The following is a 21,847-nucleotide window of genomic DNA, read 5'->3' on the forward strand; positions in this document are numbered from 1 at the left end:
TCTTGGTCATTTGTGCGGTATTTATAACCCACACTTACTAACCGGCAAGTGCACCAGGTCGTACCAAGTAATACCTTACGTGAGTAAGGGTCGATCCCACGAGGATTGATGGATCAAGTAACAATGATTGATTGATTAGATTAGTTAGGAAAGCAAACATTAGTTTTGAGATGTTCAAAAGGTTTAAGTTCGAACTTAGAATATCAAAAGGATAGACAAATAAATGAGTTGGGAATAAAATGTTTGAGAAAGTAGTTAAGGTTTCAGAGTTATCTGTTTTCTAGATTTATTTTTATCACTAACTAATTTAATCATGCAAGATATAATTTTATGGCAAACTATATGTGACTAGGCCCTAATTCCTTAGACCTTCCTAGTCTCCTCTAAAATTTATTAATTGCCAATTCCTTGGTCAATTAATTCCAATTAGAGGGTGATGATCAATTTCTAGTTTATATGCCAAAAGAATTCTAATTATCCAAAAATAAAGGGATTATATGTCACGTATCCCATTAAATACAAATAATTAGAAATTCAGTATAATATGTTTTCAAGCTATTGTTCAAGTAAAGAGCTTTTCCAAGTTTTACAAGAACTCAATTAGAACATGGGTCATACTTCCGATCCACCCATATTCATAAAGTAAAGAGCGAAAACAATTATTGAAATATAAATCAAGACATGAATTAAATTAGAAAGATCAAACGAATAAATCCATACAAATAGACAGAGCTCCTAACCTTAACAAGGAAGGATTAGTTGTTCATAGTTCAGAGAAGAAAACTAGGATTGTAAATTTGTATAGAATTCCCTAATGGAATCCCCCTAATGTAATGTGAATAGAAGAGAAGTCTCCCCTATTTATAACTAATCATAATTAATTTAAAATCTAATTATCTAAAAACTAAAATAATATCTTTTTCTAAAAGATAAGATTTGAATTTAAATTATAATTAATTTACAGATCTTCAGTTGATGGGTGGGGACCACTTGCTTTGTCCATTCTGCAGCTTCTAATCTGTGTTTTCTGGGCTGGAAACTGGGTCAAAAACAGCCCAGAATTCGTAACCAGCGTTTTCTGTATTATTGCAGATCGCGCATGTGACGCGTCCACGTCGTCCACGCGCTCGCGTCATTTATGCAGATTCCAGTTCACGCGTTCTCGTCAGGCACGTGATCGTGTCATTACGATTTCTCCATTCTGCGCGGTCGCGTGAGCCATGCGTCCGCATCGGTCTTCGCTGGTCATCTTTTTGGTTTATTCTTTTTCTCTGCAGAAACTTCATCAAATCCCTCTGAATGCTACCTAAAATAAATAAAATTGCACAAAACTCAAAATAGCATCCATAGTGGCTAAAATATAATTAATTCTAAATTAAACTCAATAATTTAGATGTAAATTCACTAGGAAAAGATAGATAAGATGCTCACGCATCAGTCATGTCACAGGAAAGAAGAAGTAAGTTATCAGATGAGAAGTATAGTAGTAGAGAAGCTAGGAAGAAGCAAGAGGCCAAGGTGATGATGGCTCTTACAAAAAGAAGATCTACAGTATGTCGTGGCTGAGATCTTTACCACTAATAGTAGGATGTGGTGAAGAAGCCTTAAGATCACCATGTCTAAAATAGTAGAAGCTCCAATTCGGTCAGAGAAGAAGATCCCTGGGGTATGTATGGCTCGTCTCTACTTTTTGTTTATCCATCACAGAAGGTAGCTACTTTAGCTACGTGGAGGAAGAAGCAGAAGTGGAGCAGATGGAGCTGTCAATGGTCAAGTATTCATCAAGGGTCAGAAATCCTTCTTGGAGACCAAGTCAAGATGGAAGGCTTAGATTGATGAAGCTTGATGAGAAGGGATGAGAGAGAGGTAATTGCATGTTGGTTTTGCTTTCGGTTCTCTCTCTATTCTCTCTGTCCGAACCGATTTTTGTATTTGAAGAAGAAGAAGTTGGCTCGGTTGGACCGGTTTCAACTTTGGAAGCTTCTCCTTCTATAATAAGGGTGAATGGCCAAGGCTTGAAGCAAGGAGAGAAAGCATAGAGTTCTCATAGCTACCCAAGCTAACAGAAGTTCTTCTCCTTCAATGTGTTTTATTTTGTATTTTCTTTAGTTTTGTCTGTCTTGATTCTCATAGTGAAAAAGGCAAACAGTGTGAGGTTTGTAAAAAAAATCCAGTGAGTGGAAAAAGGCAGAGGATACAAAATTAAAGAAAAAGCCATAGATGTCTTAGAGGTCCTTTGTACATCTGTGTTGTGTATCATGATTATGTGGGAATTCTCTTGGAAGTTAGGTTAGCACTTAGCAGTTGAAAGCTTGGCAGGTGACCAAGTCAAGTTCAGGATTGGGGATAGATTCTGAACTTGTCCCGGATAGGAAGGGTAGTTCTTAGGGAGAATTGGTGTATGTAATTAAAGATGATTATAGTGAAATTTCATCATTGTTGTGATGGAGACTGGATGTAGGCTGCATTGCACTTGGCAGCTGAACTAGGATACTTCTTGGTGTGATTCTCTCTCTCTCTCTTCTACTCCATTTTTAGTTCTGTTGCATAGGAGACAAAATTGAAAAATATCTCATGTCTAGTTATGAGACAAAATGAAAATGTCTCTTGACTAGGCACGAGATAAAAATAAGAAAAATCTCCTAAAGCTATTTCAAAGGGCAGAAAGTAACACAGCAAAAAGGGGCTAAGATTCAATCCACCATTCTCTTAGCCACTGATTACCATCAATCTTAATTAGTATTACTTTCCCCTCGCTTTGGTAGTACTTTTAGAGGGGTAGGACATCTTAGTAGTTCGGTTCGAGTTTAGGAAACCCATGTGAGGGTTGGGACTGACTTCTTCTTTTGTATTTGTACATATAACTGGGTGTGATACTCGGTTTATGATAGACGGCACGTATCCTTAAACTTAACTCATGTGTATATATATATATATATATATATATATATATATATATATATATATATATATATATATATATATATATATATATATATTTATATTTGTTATTTTCTGTTGGAGTAAAGTATCGTTTTTGTCCCCAACGTTTGGGGTAAATCCTATTTATGTCCCTAACATTTAAATCCTCCTATTTGTATCCTTAACTTTTATAAAAGTAATTCAATGTTATCTTACTATCAATTATACTAACAAATCAGATTATATTTTTCAATTATTTTCACTTGAATGTATTCATTCTCAATTAGGTCTCATTTGGATGTGTTCGATTTTAATATTATACCCACTATTTGTATTTAGATTCAATTATGTCTCTAGAAAAGTGAATTATGTAAATGTTGTAGTAATTAGTTTCAAATTTTGATGAGCTATTTTTCGGAGTGGATCATCGATTCTATTCTAGATATTTGTATTCTAACTTGAAAAATAGATTTTTAAAACTCAAACTAAAGCGTTCATGATGTGTAATTGACAGCAGGATAACATTAAATCACTTTTACAAACGTTAGGGATACAAATAGGACGATTTAAACATTAGGGACACAAATACGATTTATCCTAAACGTTGGGGACAAAAACAATACTTTACTCTTTTCTGTTGCCATATGTTTTCTTACATCACAACTTTAAAGAAACTAACCTTGTGAGTAACTAAACGCTAATCCACGAAAAATAGTTTATTCATGATTAAACCGATAAAGACTTTTATTAATATTTGTTTACAAAATCTAAATCTAGAGCTAAGTGGGCTCGCATGACGAGTAATACCTGAATATTTGACATTGGTCATGACGTATCGAAAGTTGAGGTGTTACACCTAGAATGATGGAATAGAAACTAAGATCAACTACAATTGAGTGTTTTAAATTTTATTTTGTATTAAAAATAATTGATAAAATGAGACCGTTTTCAATATCAAAAAACATTTTATTTTGATAGAAAATATATTAAATTTTGTTTTATTATATAAAATTTAAATTAAATTAAAACTAAATATTAGAGTGACAAATTTTATAGTAGTCTTTTAATAATTATTTATTACATAGGATTTCACAAATATTATTGTGATATTTTATAAAACTCAAAGATGGAGATGCTCTTAATATTTTCAATGAAGAAAAGTCATCAAACTTGAGTGATACGGAATTACGGAGAATTGAAGTCGTCCCTAGTCTTCCTCAATGGAAAAAAAGAGACCAACTTGTTTTCCTGAGAATTTTTTTGACATAAACAATTAAATAATTATTTCTCCTTAAAGGCATAGTGTCCTAAAGAGACCATTTTCTTTTGTGACGAGTAAAATCAACAATTTTTTAAAAGCATATGGTGACAAATATGCCCAACACAATATAATTAGATTTTATAATATGGTTTTATAAGATTGACGATATTTAAAATAGTGTTGTTAAAGTTAAAATTATATATTTTTTATTTTTGCAATATTTTTATTTTTATTTTTTTTAATTAGAAAGTATTGTCACTGCATGTAATAACAGTGAAAACTGAAAAGTGAATATTAGAGATGGAATGTATAGTATCCAGATTTATTAGGTATGTTTTATATAACAAAAAATAATAAGTTTTGATAGATGTCAGAAGATAATAAAATTTATTTTTCTTTTTGAATAAGGTAAAAAGATTATCAATGAGTTATAAATTAAATAACATAGTCTTTTCATATTTATCTAAGAGATTGTGTCTTCGAGTTTTTCTATTGTTGGTTAAAAAAAAGGCAAAAAAACTTTCGATGCTAGTGAAACTTTAATTTTATTAAAATTTTAATAATTCCATTTCTTTTGTTGCAATTCAGCCTTCTATATGTATCTTAAAATATTAAGTTTAAAGACTAAAAAAGTAGCTTATCATTTCTTTTTATCTCACGAGTGAACCAAAATTTTTCAAAATGCTCCCAACATGCTAGATTTATCTGTGCCTACTCACACTGCTTTAATTTATCTCAGAAACTCTCAACCTTAACCTTGTTTTGCTTCTTTATTTATCAGCTGTAGCCTTATAGTTAATTATTGCATATAGATTGTTCATCAGTTGCAGATTCAAAATATTCAGAAAAGGAAATGCTACCAGACAAGTTGTGTGAGACAGAACAATGCTTTGAAGGATATTGCATTAGATATTGCATGCTAAGTTGCTAACAACTCATTTTTACAAAAAGTACTAGTCTCAGTACAATAATTGAAATTAACTTGGTCAATGCAACATGAAACTAATAAAGAACCCTGAAAGAATATTATAATGTCATATATAATCTCATTGTGTCTTCAATCAAAGTACATCCCTTTTCTACACATAGCCCAATTTCATTTCACAATATCCTTTTATCAAATGCGATAAGATGTAGATTAATATCTTTTCGAAGTGCTTAGATTATATTAGATTGATTTAAATTTCAATATAATTAATATTAAATAAAACCACACAAAATGAGTTACAAAAATTAAGCTGACAATATACATGATCCATTTTATAAAGAATATACACATGAAAGATAATACATGACCCATCCATGGTCCATTAATTAATAGAAATTACATATTTTATTCCACCAACAGAGAAACTAACATCATTACAGAAAAATATTAAAAGAAAAAAGCAAAACACATGAAGCTAACAACAGTAGTCTCCTACAGTTTACATGGCCTCTCCTGAGCTTGCTTTGTTAAGTATAACCACAAAGAAGTCTGGCAAGCCATAAGGGTTTTGCAGTTTTGATAAACAACCTTCCAAGGAACATCCCAAATACCACTCCACATGCATATCCCACTGCTACTGACTTCCACCCAAATAATGATTCTTTTGCCTCAGGAAACACTGAAGGTGGTTGTTCTTCTTCATTGCTGCATGATTTTGACAAAGGGAATCCACAAAGCATTGGGTTTTCTCTGTAGGAATCATTTTGAAATGTATTGAACTGTTCTCCTGTTGGTATCATTCCCTTCAACTGGTTTTCAGAAAGGTTCAAGACAGCCAGGAAATTCAAATTGGTCAAAGCCATAGGAATCTCACCTTTCAGTTGGTTCCATGAGAGGTCTAACCATTCCAAACTTGTCAAATTTCCCAGTGTTATTGGAATCATACCACTGATTTTATTGTGAGAAAGGTTAAGCCCTATGAGAGAACTTAATTCTCCAATGACATGTGGGATTTCTCCTTCAAACATGTTATTTGACAAGTCTATAGTTGTAAAAGTGGTTAATATTCTCACTAGCTCTGTGAACTGACCTTTGATACTAACCACTACAGAATCATTGTACAACCTACCGAACCTGCTATCCATGTATGACAAACCACGAGGATGGTGAGTACTATTACTCAGATCCTTCATTCCTTGAAAATTCTCAAAGAACGAGGTTGGCAAAGGGCCGCTGAATTTGTTGTTGGAAACATCAAATATTCTCAACTTTGGGAATGGATGTTTGGCACCGAAACTAGTGATGATACCATGAAACTTATTTGCTCTTAAACTGAGTACTTGTAACTCCTGAAGACCTTCTAGCCAACTAGGAAACACATCCTCTATGTTATTCTCTGCAAGATCCAAAACTTCCAACCATGTGCAGTTAGACAAAGACCTTGGTAACGAACCCTCCAGTTGGTTGTTGTTCAACTTTATTGTTTGAAATTTGTTGTCTTGAGAAAAATTTGTAGGTATGTTTCCATGAAGGTTGTTCACTTGAAGATCCAAAATCATGAGATCAGGAAACGCTCCCAAGCATTGTGGAATCACGCCAGACAAGTGGTTGTGAGACAAGATGAGTGCATGGGGGAAGGTTACATTGCAAAACATTGAAGGAATGGTGCCAGACAAGTGGTTGTGAGACAAGATGAGTGTATTGAGGGAACTTGCATTATTGAAAAATGTTGAAGGAATGTGTCCAGTAAAATTGTTGTTTGAGACTGAAAACGTTTGAATGCCATATGGCGGAATCGGAAGATCTCCTTGCAGATTGTTAAAACTGAGATCAATATAGTACATGCTCTTCCATGTGTGCAAGAGGTTATCATTGAACCAATTGGGAATCTTTCCATAGATTTTATTGTTAGAAAGATCTAAACTTCTTAGCTTTTGTGGTTTTGTTAGGAATGGAGGAAAGACAGTAATATTACAAGAAGAGAACAATAATCTTTTAAGTTTGGGTAAGACATAGTCGACACTGCTATTAATATCAACAGAAAGAAATTTATTGTTAGAAAAATCAAGAAATTTTAAATTTTTCAATTTTGAAAAATGAAAAAAGTCCACAAGACCACTCAAGTCATTTGATGACATATTCAAATCAGTGAGATTTTTTAGAAATTCAAAGATCGAATTTGGAAAATCACCTTGAAATTTGTTATCAGAGAGAGATAAATATTCCAATGAATAAGTGGAGAATTTGCTAATTGGCCCTGTGAGTTGGTTCATGCTAAGATCTAGCATTGTCAACGAAGATAAAGAATAGCACCAGTCTGGAATTGTCCCATTTATAGAGTTATTACCCAAATCTAGTGTTTCTAGTTTTGAAAGTGTGGCATGTTTGCTTGGAATTGGGCCGATTAGTTGATTAGAAGACATATCTAAGTAAGAAAGTTGAGTTAGATCAAATAATGATGATGGCAGTTGGCCTCCTAGACTGTTAGAAGAAAGATCCAAATAATCCAATTTAGTGAAGTTGTCGAACACATCTGGGATGTGACCTCTGAACGCATTATCATTAAGATCTAAGTAGGTGAGATGTTTGAGGTTTGAAAGCAAAGATGGAATCTCACCATGAAGTTTATTATCTGAAAGGCCCAAGTCTGTTAGTTGAGTGAGGTTCCACAAAGACACAGGAATTAATCCATCAAATTGGCAAGACTCTAGCCATAGTTGGTTAAGAGACTTCAAATGGGAAATGGAATCAGGTATTTCTCCCGAGAAAGCTGTCCAAGAGAGGTCCAAGATCCTTAGAGGAGTGCTCCAATTGGACTTTGGAAGTTCAACCTTCAGTTCTTCATTGCCAAACAAACTTAGTTCTTCAAGATTAGTTAAACCAAGTATACGAGTTGGAAATTTTCCATGCAATCCAGTGTCATCAAGACTCAGAATCAACAAAGAGGATGACAAATTCATCAACAAAGACAATGAAGTTTCTCTGATAGAAGACATGTCTACCTCATCTAGAAGTAGCTCTTTCAAGTTAGTGGTGTTACCAATGAATCTGCTCCATGTGGATTCATCAAGTGTCAGTTCATCATTATACGAGAGATCAAGTGAGAGTAATTTAGACAAGTGTGAGATTGTGGACGGAATATGACTGCCAAATGATGAGGATGATAGATTGAGATGGGTGAGACTCACAAGATTACCAATTCCAGGATATATTCGAGAGTTGGAGAAGTTATTGAAGGCAAGGTTGAGTTGTTGAAGATGCGTCAGATGGAAGAGTGTGCTGTTGGGATGAAACTGGCCTTGAAGCATGCTGCAACTCAGGTCAAGCCCAATCACGTGACCTGATGTGGTATCGCACGTGACACCATCCCACTCGCAACAATCCGTACCATTGTTCCACGACGCTGTCTTGTTGCTGTTGGAATAAGAAGAGGAGCACTCCCAATCAGCGTACAATGAAGGTTTGATGGAAAATGAGTTCTTGAATTGGAGCAGGTTTGAGTTGTCATGGTGGTTGCATAGTGGCAACACCGTTGAACAAGTGGAAGATGGAGTATCAACAAGAAGAAGAAGAAGCAACAAGAGAGTAAAACACCTCATCATTATGATGTCACAATAATAATCTTTAGATTTTTAATGTATATGTGTGTGGTGCATGGCATCCAATGCAACTCATCAATGCAAATTTATATAGATAAGCCTCTGCGTATGGAATATGATTCAAACTTAGTTTGATAGTGTAGTGTCTGGTACTGGCTATTCGCATTTTTCCACAACATTTTTCTACAACCTCATCGCATTATTCCATTCATAAATTAAAAATAATACGTTTAACTAATTGGTGTCATAATCGTCGTTATTAGAAACTATTTCAATGACTTTTTTATTTCTTTCAGCATGTATACTATACGCTTATAGCACACAATGCAAGCTGAATTATATAAAATTGTGTAGTTAAATAATTATATATGACAACACTGCATAAAATTAAAATAGAGTTGTAAGCAAAATTTTCCGTCCTTCCTCAAAGTTCAGTATTTTCTATCTTAAATATGCCTCTGTATATAAGTTAATTCTTACATAAAAATAATAAGGCTATACATATGTGATGATGTATATAAAAAATGGTATAAGATTAAAATCTATCATTGTCTCTGTCTCTTATATTCTTGTTTAGTGACATTAGTATTATTAAAAATTGAAGTCCATTCATTATAAGACCATTATATATAGAGAAAGTGAAACCCAGCCATTGTCGAATGGATAGTTGGAACGAATTAATAACAAATAAATCTTTTTCTGGAATAAGCTTGACTAATGATGGCTTTAAAAATTAATTTAATTTATATTGTGTTTCTATTAATTGTAAGGGATCAAGTGATGTAACTTGGATCTTTGATGTATAGAACTAGGTTACTATATATTTATCTTACGGGCATACATGATCTATATATATTTCAAGATTATGTGTTCGAAATTGTAAATTTTGTTATGCATGATCTATGATGTATTTATTTGTAAGCTAAAACACAGGGTAATAATTATGAAGCTAAAACACAAATTATATCATACACTTTAGTCCATAAACAAAGAAGTTCACATTGCAGAACATGAAGCTAAGTCATCATATTCTTCTATGATTTAAGTCCACAAGGGTTTCTTTCCCAGTCAAGATAAGCCAAATAAAATGCCAAATAGTACTTCGAAAGAGCTCTCATACTTTGATTTGAAATATTTGTTTGATTCGATAGTATATTATTCTGGACACTGATTTTCCACAAAGCGCGTTGAATAACAAGAAGGTATGTCAGAATCTGGGAAATAAAGTTGCATGGTATGGACTACGGAGAATGAAGAAGCAACAAGCTAATTAAGAGGGATAACCAATGCAAAATAATATTTTTATTTTTAATCTTCTTCAATTCATTTCAAATTTTCTATCACACTTATCTTAATCAAAGGTTTACGATTTTTTTTACGATTTTTTTTAAAAATACCCATAACATTTAGTTTTATTCAATTTTTGTCTTTATCGTTTTTTATTTGTGTCAAAATTATTTTTGAACATTAATTCTATATAAAATTTTAGGGACAAAATTAATTTTAAAAATATTTTTGACACAAATTGAAAATATTAAAGATAAAATTGAATAAATAAAAAACATTATGATAAAATTGAATAAAATTAAATGTTAGAGATATTTTTAAAAAGAAAAATGTTAGAGGACAATCAGAATTTATTATTTTTAATCATTTTTAACCATCAATATTTAAAAGTGTAGAATAAAATTTATTGTTGTATTACTAAAAAATTAGACTAAAAAAATTGAGTTAATGACTAAATAATGATAAAAAATAATAAATTTGAATATTTCTAACATTTTTCTTTTAAAAAAATATTACAAACATAACAGACAAAAAACCTCAACTGTTAACGAAAGTAACAAATCTTTTTAATGGATGCTCAACAAGGGAGAGTTGGACCACCAATAACATGTCAATTGAACAAAGACTCTTCAGACTTAGCACTAAGAAGAGTTGAAAAAGTCCAACCCTTACTCACCTTCTAATTAAAATTTATAATCATATTTTCTGTAATTAAAATTCTTGCCAAGAAGAAGAAGAATTGGTTTCTATAAGAACAATCATGCATAGAATGTCATATATAATAATCTGATGGTGTTTTCAATCAAAGTGCCATTCAACTAAAAGTCTAAAATTATATATATCATATTAATTGAGAATTAGTTATATTCACAGTCGAATTTCATTTTATATATATTACCAAATGCGATAAAATGTAGACGAACGTCTTTATTAAAAGTGTTCCGATTATTTTAGATTAATTTAAAATTCAAAATACATTAAATGAAAGCATAAAATTAGTAAACCATAATAAATTGACAACATGACGCTTTTTATTAAGAATTTTCACATAAAACATAATATAATATGCGAGCAAAGTTCAAAGATCCATGATTTTATGCGATTTAAATCGAAAATAACATAATAGAATCTAAATCTAGTTCACATAAAATGAACTTAAGCCATGATAATTTCTTGTAAATCGAAAATAACATTCTAACCCATTTGGCACATAAAATTTGTAAAATGATCCCATCCGTATTTAGTTTAGTTTCGATTCTATTCGAAAATTGTAAATTTTGGTATGCTTGACATTTGAAATTTTGAATGTGTGAGTACTGAGTATATATATATAATATATTCTCTAATACATCAGTAAGCTATATAATAACTGAAGCAAGCTATGACAAATTTATTTTAAATCTAAACAAAAGAAACAGATCAATAATAGGTTTTTTGATCTTTAATTCACAAGTTAAAATAATAGATTACTCATGTATAGTCTATTCAATATTCATTGATAAAAATGGCGTATTTTGGATGAGGGATCTTGCATTATAGAGTGCATGCATGAAACTTAAGAACACTGAAAGAATATTATAATGTCATATATAATCTTACCGTGTCTTCAATCAAAGATTCAAAATGTCATCCCTACTGATAATCTGAAATTATATATATATCACATTAATGGAGATTACTTTTTTATCAAATTGGTAAACCATTTTTGCACAGTGGCAACACCCATGAACAAGTGGAAGATGGAGTTTGAAGAAGAAAAAGAAGCAACAAGATACTAAAACAAAGCACAAAAAACCTCATCATCATCATCATGTTACACTTTTTAGATTTTTTATTTATTTGAAGTTGGGAAGGAGTATATGCATGTGTGTGTGTGGTGCATGGCATCCAATGCAAGTGATGAATACAAATTCATAGAGAGTATCCCATGGAATTATAATATGCTTCAATTTTCATCAAATTCAAGAGAGTTAGAACAACCCTTTATCTAAAAGCTAAGTCATTATCCGTCCGAAGCACACAATCAAAGTCGGTAAGATTATGATCCTAAAAGATGTTAGCATCGCAATTAACTTTTACCATGTTTGTAGGGGGAGCATCCCAAACAAGAATTAAAATCTTTCTTGGCAGTTTAGAGCGCCACAACCTATTCCTATTAACATTATTATCCCAATTAACATGCAATAAAAATTATTAGTAAATATTTAAATTGATTTTAAAAAATTTACATACAAAATTTTAATTATGTTTTTAAAAATATAAATTTCGAATAAATTAGTCTCTAAAAAATAAAAATTACTAAATAAGTCTTCAAGAGTTGTAAATATTTGACACCGTTTTATTCTCTGTCAATTTCTGACGTAAAAATTAATGAAATTGTTTATATGCAGCGTTAACTCTGATTGACATGTCTCTCTATGTCCCATTGAAATGATCTCAAATGTTAGAAACAATTTAGTCCTCCAATTTGATTGAGTTATATCAGCACATAAATCCTAATTGTCTAAATTCCCCAATTGAGCATCTTCAAATTAAAGTCAGTGTCTTTTAAATTCTATAGCAACACATAATGGAAAGAAGCGAAAGGATTGTTAGAGGTGATTCAACACATAAGAGAGCATTCAGCGACAAAATTGCTTCCAAAAGTAACGGTCAATTATATACAACAATATACGAATTTAGAATAGTAAAGAATTCAAATAAGTTATTTTTTGGTGTCCAACTATAAGGTAATTGATTTGTTTGTGCTTTATTGCTTGAAAAGAAGAAAAATGTTTGGAATTGAATTTTTTTTTTTCATCTTTGTGCAGAATAATTTATCATATTGTAAATTCTTCAAATGACTGGATGAAACTATTGGTGATGATGATGTTCAAAGTGTTTAAGAAAGGCTTGAAGTTTAGATTGATAGATATGGAAGAGAGAATTTTGCAACTGGATCGGAAGAGACTTGTAAGAAGAATGATTCAATAAATTTGTTGGTGGTAGATGCACGAATTTTGTATATTTTATGGTTGGGTTTATGATTACAATTACTATCACTGTTTTGTTCAGCGACTTTGGGTGAAGGTGATTTTGTAGCTTTAGCATGAATGAAGTATTATAGGTAGTGTTTAAACCTGAGACTACACATACATTGGGACCACAAAGATTGGATTTGATAAAAAAAGAAAAAAAAAAAAAAACTCAAAGTGCCAACAACAGTAGTTGTCATTTATCTCAGAAAATACTTGGACCACCAATGACCTTCTTTTTGTTGCCACACAATTGCTGACGAGTTTAGCTAGGGTTTATTGTAAATAAAAGGAAAATTTTTTGATGATTTACTAGAAAACACACAATATAAGAGAGCTTCCAATAATTTTTAATGACATCCTCCCAATGCTAAGCTAGTTAAAACGGGACACGTCAGTTTATATAACTGGATAGATAAATATATTGATTCCGTTTCACAAGGTCAATTGACAAAAAGATGTAAAGAGTCTAAGATTTGAAATTTTGAGAACTTATATAATAGACTTTTTTTTTAGTGATTACTTATGTAACAGTTTTAAGTGTTTGTTTAAGTGTCATTAAATTGATAAAAAAATTTAATAAAAATAACGGAAAAGTTCTGCATACAAGCCATTAGGGCTTGTATGCTTTACAAGTTTATTAAACGATAAATTTAAAATACGCGCTCCTCCACCTTCGTTGATTACACGCGCTATATAATATGCCGCGTATATCTAACTTCCAAATTTAAAATATTTGTTTCTTTCTTCGTTTTCGTTATTTTGAGATTTGGTTGTTCTTCTTCTCGCGCGTCTTCCCTCATTCTTCTCCATCGATCTTTTCCTCTTCTTTTCTCACTGGTATGTTCTTCGTTTACGTTCTCTTTTTCTCTCTCTGCAACTCGAGCTTCGTTTTCTCTCTTGATTTGTTGTTTTCTGAAATCAAAGTTTGAACTCGTTTTGAAGATAATGGATCCTTCAAGCTCAGATTCTGTGCTGAATCCAGGCGATGTGGATTATGAATTTGAATCTAACGAAGTTCCTGAGGTTTGATTTACAGTAATTTGTATAGCATTGTGTAGTTTAAAAATTGCTGAACATTGTTTAATTACCTGGAATTTATAGCAGACGCTCGGGTGTAGATCAATTTCTTCTTTGGGTGTATCATATTAGACATGATTGGGTGTATTTGTATCATATCTATGGGTGTATTCACAGTTCTGACACGGTTTATTGTGCAGCCTCTCTCTGTTGTTGATGACGAGCTTGTTCCGAAGGTCGGAATGACCTTTACGACCCTTGAAGATGCCGGAAAATTTTACAGGAACTACGCCAAGGCTGCAGGTTTCTCTACAAGAGTTCGGTGCACAAATAGGAAGGGAAACGAGATTAAGAATCAACTGATTACATGTAGCAGAGAGGGAAAATGGAAATCTAAAATATCTCCAACCGAGAAGACCAATCCGACAGCCGGTTTAAACTGTCCTGCAAGAATTTATATACACACATTGAAGGATGTCGGTGCTTGGATCATTTCAAAGGTTGTGCTGGATCATTCACACCCCTGCTGTCCAAGCAAAGCAGAGATGCTCAAACAGCACAGAGAACTAAGCATGTCCATTCGTTGTACGATAGAGAATAACGACGAGGCCGGTATCAGACCAAGCAAAACCTACCAATCATTTGTTGCGGCTGCCGGGGGTCACCGCGAGTTAAATTTCATCGAAAAGGACGCGAGGAATTACATTACCAGGGAAGTGCGGAATGTTTCCGAACAAGAAGATGCAAAGGAATTCGGGAAATATTTGTTAAGGATGAAAGAGAAGAATCCGAATTTCTTTTTTTAGCTCGAACTCGAGGAGGATCAATCGATTAAGCTGGCCTTTTGGGCCGATGCAAGAAGCAGAGCCGCCTGTGAGTATTTCGGAGACGTCATTTCATTCGACACCACCTACAATACAAACAGGTAACAAACTGTCCCTGTTTATGATGCTAAATTAATTTATTTTTACGAATCCCGCAGCAGAGGTGTATATTGGCTGTGTAATTGGGTGTATTCTAAGCATTTGTTGGGGTGTACCTAATGATTTTGCATTCTGGACCATGGTAATTCGTTTCAGGTATAATTTGGTCTGTGGTTCTTTTGTCGGGGTGAATCACCACGGTCAGTCAACACTTCTCGGATGCTCTTTGATGAAGAACGAAGAAATTGATTCATTCAAATGGTTATTTCAATGCTGGCTTCGTTGCATGGGAGGAAACGCTCCGAAAGGTTTTCTCACCGATCAGTGCGCATCAATGAAAAGGGCTCTAGAGGCCTGTATGCCAACAACAGTTCACCGGTGGTGTATTTGGCACATCATGAAGAAGATTCCAAGCAAATTAAACGGGTACAAGGGACATGCCGATATCGAACAACAAATGAGCCATGTTGTTTGGAACTCTCACAGCAAAGACTCATTCGATAGGAATTGGAACGATTTTCTGGTGAATTTTGGTCTTGCGGACAACAAGTGGCTTTCAGGTAATGTGTTTTTAAAATCTGCAGCAGAGGTGTAAATTGTTCGATCTCTCGGGTGTATTTTACTGTGTGTGTTTGGGTGTATTATGCAGATCTGTACGAAGACCGTCACATATGGGTTCCTATCTATTTGGACCACCACTTCTGGGCAGGGATGAGAAGCACACAAAGGAGCGAGAGCATGCATTCATTTTTTAACAAGTACATCACCCGGAACAGCTCGCTTATTCAGTTCGTCAAACAGTACGATAATTGCCTCGGAAGCAGGGAGCAAGCAGAGAGAGAATCAGATGCTGCAGATTTTCATACGGTCATACCGTGTGCAACCAAATCCTCCATCGAAGCTCAGTTTCAAGATGCGTACACCCACGCAAAGTTTAGGGAAGTCCAAGCCCAATTCAGAGGAAAGGCGAATCGCATCACCAGATTAAAGAATTCCGCTCTAGGCTATTCAGTATACGAAGTCGGAGAACAAGTTTCCAGCTCAATATTCGACAAGTTCGCGGTTACCTACGACTCAGTTGCAGCCGAGGTAAAATGCCAATGCTTATTATTCGAGTCGAGAGGGATACTGTGCCGTCACGCACTAAGCGTGTTAAGCTTCGAACAAGTAAGCCAAGTGCTCCCTAGATACATACTGGAACGATGGAGCAAGAAGGTAAAGAGGCGACACACACACATCAAGAGCAGCCACGACGAGCCACTAATGGAGCCAAGAAGCAAGAGGTTCGACCAACTGGTTTTTCGTTCGCAAAATATTTGCGAATTTGCCTCCGAATCGGAGGAGCTGTCTGCAATTCTGCACCGTGCGTACGATAACGTCATGGCCGAGATGGAAGCATTAAAAGCCAAAAGGAAGGGGACATCTTCTTTATCCCACGAAGACGCCAACTTGGAATCCGTTAACGAGCTTCAAAGCCCGCCAAGGATTCGAACAAGAGGACGTCCAAAAAACAGGCTAGGTTCAAAGCTGGAGAATTAGATTGCAAATGCCACAAAGAAGAAGAAGACGAAAGTTTTAAGCGAGGTAAATGTAATGTTCTTTAGATTTGTGGCGATTGAGTTTATTTTTCTAGTTAATAGTTTAGCTAATGCGTGAGTGTTGTTATATTCAGATAAACCTGTTTGATGCTGCATCAGCGGCGCATTCAAGTTGCAGCCAATATCAGGGACAAGTTATAAATTATCAGTTCAGGGTACCAGCAGCAGCGGATAACTCTTTGGGTGTATAGTTATAACGAGTATGGGTGTAAAATCACTGTTACCTTTGGGTGTATTTTTGTGAATTGACAATTTACATATAGACACATATATAGATACATATAGAACAAAAGTTGTAAAAATTCACAGGTTATGGGCGTATATTTCAGTTGATGTTTTTTTTTCATATTTTAGTAGATGTAATTCATTCATTTTGAATACAGCACAGACAATTGGGTGTATATTTTATTCAACCTCGGGTGTATTATTAGACTTGCGTTGGGTGTAACAGTTTACAATATGCATATGCTTTGATTTTTTGCTTTATGTTTTACCACCTGTAATACAATTTTTGAATACATCACAGACAGTTTATCAGCACAGATAGTTTAACTATGGGAAAAATATACATGGAATAGAAGTTGTTGATAAATGGCAAACATTTACATCATTTGTTCAATTTACAAACTACCCAGTTTCTATATCAGCAGAATTAATCTGACAAAACGGACTCAATAATACAGAGGATGGCTTCGACAGTCTTATATCACTACTCTCTCTAATTTCCTGATCTCTCTGTGTATTCAACTCACTGAATAGTATCCGGGAAGCATACTCCACTCTATAGTGGTCCACCTCCTCCTACAATTAAAAAGTATGTTATGTTTAAACAGAAATATTAATTCAGTAAAGTAATACAGAGTTATATAGTTCTAAAGACAGTTACCTGTGTCCAATTATCCCATTCATACTTCCCCTTTTTAATGTTTTCCGGCTCTATTAACTCAAGCCACTTCATTACGTAGATAGCACAGTCATAGCTGAAAACGAAGAAAATAAATTACAAATCTCATTTAGGAAAGTTTAAGGTTCAGAGTCACAAATTTATACCTTGTTTTTTGGCCTGAAATTTTAACATATGGCGCTTTAATTTCCTTCTCCTTCTCGCCTTTCTCGAGAGGTTTCCCGCCGGCATATGTTATCAATCTTGAAAATACATATCCCTTAAATACCAAAACAAATCAGTAATGCACCCGTATGAATGGACAAGACACACCCAACTTAATATGGAATATACACCCAATTGAATATGGAATATACACCCAACTCAACTTTCAAAACAGACGTATCTATTAAAGTAAAGAAGACAGAGGGAACTTACAGTGAATTTATTAATGTCCTTTCTCTCAGGGCTTGGAGCTTTTTTGTGTAGCGGGTCAAGTATTTGACATTTCCGCGTTCTTGTATTTATCAGCCATAACCACCAATGTCCCGAGTGGCAAACAGGAGCAAAAATCTGAAAGATTGCCACATTTTAACAGTCTGTTATTTTATTTGGCATATAAGTAAATAAGCGTACTAACAAATTTACGAAACAAAAACTTACATATGGATGCGAACTTAATTTTTTTCTATCTATGAATGGAATGAAATTGGGGTAGGCTTCCACCCTGAATTCTCTGTTCGTTTTCGGAGATATGAATTCCCCCCTTGGGTGATCCGAAAGTGCCATGCTCTGCAAGAATTGCAATACAAGAAATGAAAACATGAAAATACACAACTTACACCCAATCTAAGCTAGAAAAATACACCCAAATCAATCCATAAAATACATCCAAAGTTCGTAGAAGTAACACTTACCACAATATCGGGGGGGGAGACAGTATATTTGTGCCTGAAACCTCTTTTCCTTTTTCTGGTTTAGGATGAGGCAGATGGCAAATACAATCTAGAAATTAATTTTAAATTAATAAACATTGCAGTTGACTTTGGTGTAAAATCATTAATGTTAGTCTAAAATTACCTGAGATTCTATATCACTGTTTGCCTGGAGGGATGCAAGGTGCGTTCTCATCAAAATGTATTCTCCTTGGCCAGTCAGAGTGCATATCTCCTCAAACTCGTTAGTATTGCCCTTTGCATCTTCCTTCAGTCTCGTCCCCCAGATGTAGCACTTTTCTTTCATATCATCCGGAATTTGATTTATTCCCCCCGGGGTTTCAAACTTAGCAGAACTTTCTCCCCCAGTCTCCCTCTGAATTTTTGGACTTTCGTCTTTTACCTTTGACGCACTGCTTGCTATCTTTTGGACCAAACTGTCCAATTGTTCTAGCATAGTTGCAGTTCCTGGAGATTTTTCCCTTTCTGTCTCCTGCGTTGATGCCCCCTCCTGGCTTGAATCTGTCAATCCGAGGCTGAATGATGGCATCCCCGGATCTGTTTTAGGAACATAACTTGCTGTCCGTGCCATCATCAACAGTGCAGCAGCGTCCTCGGCGTCTGGATGACTGCATCATTATGTATAAGAATAAGAGTAAGAATAAGTATATAAGGATGACAAGCAAAGATTGATTCTAGTCTAATTAACTTACATTTTTGTTGGAGCTGGGGGAAGCTTGGGTGTTGTTTCTTGATGTTGTTTGGGGGTTTCAGGAGTGCTGCACAGTTACAAAAAATCGATCAGGAAGAGTATACACCCAAACTGTTAGCAAATATACACCCAAACCCTAAACAAATATACACCCAATACTATTTTCTTACGTTTCTGTAGCCCCTTCAATCTGTAGCATAGGGGTTGGTTCGGAATCTGCGTCAGTGGTTGTTTGCTGGGATGGCGGCACAAAAAACTGGATTGGGACTCTAAACAAGAATAAAAATGAAAGGTTAACAACGTATTTGAAAATAATAAGGTTATAAGGTTGAAATATTCTTGGATAACTCACATTGCAAGCGCTTCCGACGGCGTTTGTTCCCTAACAACCATCATATTCGAATCATCCGGAGTCAACCTAAAATATACCCAAAGAAGGTCAACAAATACACCCGAACAATTCAAAAAGAAGACGGGCTTTGTTTTTTGAGAACTTACATAGTTGCAGTTTTTGCTTTTTTTGCTGCCTTTTTTTTCTTGAATAAAATAATAAAGGGCTTTTTTTTCTAAAAAAAATGTATACAGAATTAGAAGTAGAAGTTATTAGAAGAAGAAAAGTAACGTTTATTTGAAAGAGAAATTACATGCTCTGAGACGGCTGGTTTACACTACTCTGTTCTGTGCGTCTTTGAGAGGAAGTATCATCACTTCCCAAGTTGACAGCCGGTAGTCTAAACAGATTTCATGTTATTCAAAAGAAATATACATCCAACTTAGTGAACAAGATACACCCAACTTGATGCACAAAATACACCCATATTGTTTCACAGAATACATCCAAATCACGATAACAAGAATTTATTAAATAATAAAGCTTCTTACGTTTCAGAGGACACATTGCGACCTTCTGTCGATCGCAGGTCAGCCTGGTTGTCCCTGCGAAACAAGATACAATTATTAGCAAACAAAAGACACCAAAATCTCAAATACACAGCACAGCAAGACATACCCCTCTGCAGCAGATTTATGAACGTTTTCCCCTAGCAATTCATCGAGTTCGTCACTCGATATTTCATATGTCTCACTACATTCATAAAATAAGACGTTAATAAAAATAATTACGATGATAGACCGTAGGATAGCTTACGAGGTACTGTACCCGTAAAAGTATTGATCTTCTTCAGGAGGTGAATCCTCCACAACTACTTTTTTCTTTTTTTGTGGTATTCTGGGTGGAAAAAAAAAACAGTACCAATCAGAAATAAAAAATTAATTTTATCACAGAATATTAATGAAAGAAGTGCTTACTCTTTTGGTGTTGTTTTTGTTTTTTTCTTTTTCTTCTCCTTCTTCCCAGGTGATGATTCTTCGCTCCTATAAGTCAATAACAGACGCTTCAGTTAATACACGAAATCTTTATAACGAAGCCAAAAGAAAGGAGTAATAATTTCAGGACATTACTCGTCACTTGGTTCAGATTCAGATTCTGAATCAGAATCTGAGTCCTCTTGCCTCTGCTTTCTTTTTCTTGAGTCCATTCTGCAGGCAAACAATCATCATTTAGAACATACTAAAAATACACCCAATTGAATTCATGAGACACACCCAACTGAGTATACAATATACACCCAACGCAGCAAACGAAACACACCCTGCTTAATAAACTACATACACCCAACGTGGACAAACAAAATACACCCAAACCCAAAAAGAAATTACACCCAAGTATGGTACTTACTTTTTCCCCTTTTTGACGGGGTGTTTAATTCCCGAATCCTCCGAGTGTTCTTGAGCCTCAGACTCAGAGGTAGAAGTGTCACTGTCGGTAGTTTCTGTCTCCGAAGACGATGTTGAGCTCGCCTTCCTTTTTTTTGTTTTTTTTATTTCTTGTTCTTTTTGTTTTTTTTCTTTTTTTCTCATTTTTTCTTTTGTCTCTGCCAAATTCAGAATCCCCTGAAACATGAGATATTTTAGTTAGCACCATTCGGGTAAATAAAGTACACCAACTTATTATGATTACTCACCAAAATTTCCTCTCTCTCTTCATTCATTCTTTTCACCAACTGCTCCTTAGTCCAGTTGGCAATCCATGGCTTTGGTGGTCTTTCAACCCTGTTCTTCCCTTTGTTTTTTGAAAGGTGAAAGTAGATTATCATCAGGGCAAAGAGGCAGCCATTGATTGCCTTCTTCTTCTTCTCTTGATAGTCTGTTATGCCCCTGATCATGAAGGTCAAAACATGCCCCCCCCCCAGTTTCTCTCCTCTATGCCGTCCATCTTAAAAATCGGGACCAGGTGCACGGGCGCCATCTTTGTTTATCCTCGAACATCGTTCGTTGCCAATGCCGATTTCCATCATTTCATCGGTAAGACTTTTGAGGGTCTTACCCTGGAATCTTCTATAAATTATTTTGTCATCATCAGAAAGTTTCTTATAGTCAACTTTCTCAGGAAATAGATCTCCTACAAAAAGGAAGACAACAAAGCATTCAAGTCGGTTCAAATACACCCAAGCATCAGGTTAATATACACCCAAGCAAAAACTTAATATACATCTATAATTTTGAGCTAATTACCTGTTGCATTGATGCCAAGCGCATCACCTATTTTTTTTGGGGTTATATGGAAAGAACCATATCCTGTCTTCAGTTTGTTCTCCCCAAGTTTGAAGTTTTTTGCCAGCTCCCTTAAGAGTTGGTGATCCACCCTCAGTGGTGGGATGTGCATCAACCCACCAAATCCAAGATCCCTTACAATTGCCTTCTTC

The 21,847-nt window shown here is 34.6% G+C and overlaps 1 protein-coding gene across 1 annotated transcript; it reads right to left on the bottom strand.

Moving 5' to 3' along the window:
- Nucleotides 1–5,416: 5,416 nt before the first annotated feature.
- LOC130941543 (receptor-like protein 35) lies at nt 5,417–8,781 on the bottom strand. The gene has a single exon (XM_057870094.1). It carries the CDS (start codon nt 8,711–8,713, stop codon nt 5,639–5,641), a length of 3,075 nt encoding a protein of 1,024 aa, XP_057726077.1. The 5' UTR covers nt 8,714–8,781; the 3' UTR covers nt 5,417–5,638.
- Nucleotides 8,782–21,847: the final 13,066 nt, after the last annotated feature.

Source organism: Arachis stenosperma, chromosome 7, assembly GCF_014773155.1.
Source record: "Arachis stenosperma cultivar V10309 chromosome 7, arast.V10309.gnm1.PFL2, whole genome shotgun sequence".
NCBI classification, from domain to species: Eukaryota; Viridiplantae; Streptophyta; class Magnoliopsida; order Fabales; family Fabaceae; genus Arachis; species Arachis stenosperma.

What these genes read in the sequence shown, in the direction of transcription:
- LOC130941543 (XM_057870094.1), bottom strand. Translation starts at nt 8,713, where the DNA reads ATGATGAGGTGTTTTACTCTCTTGTTGCTTCTTCTTCTTCTTGTTGAT.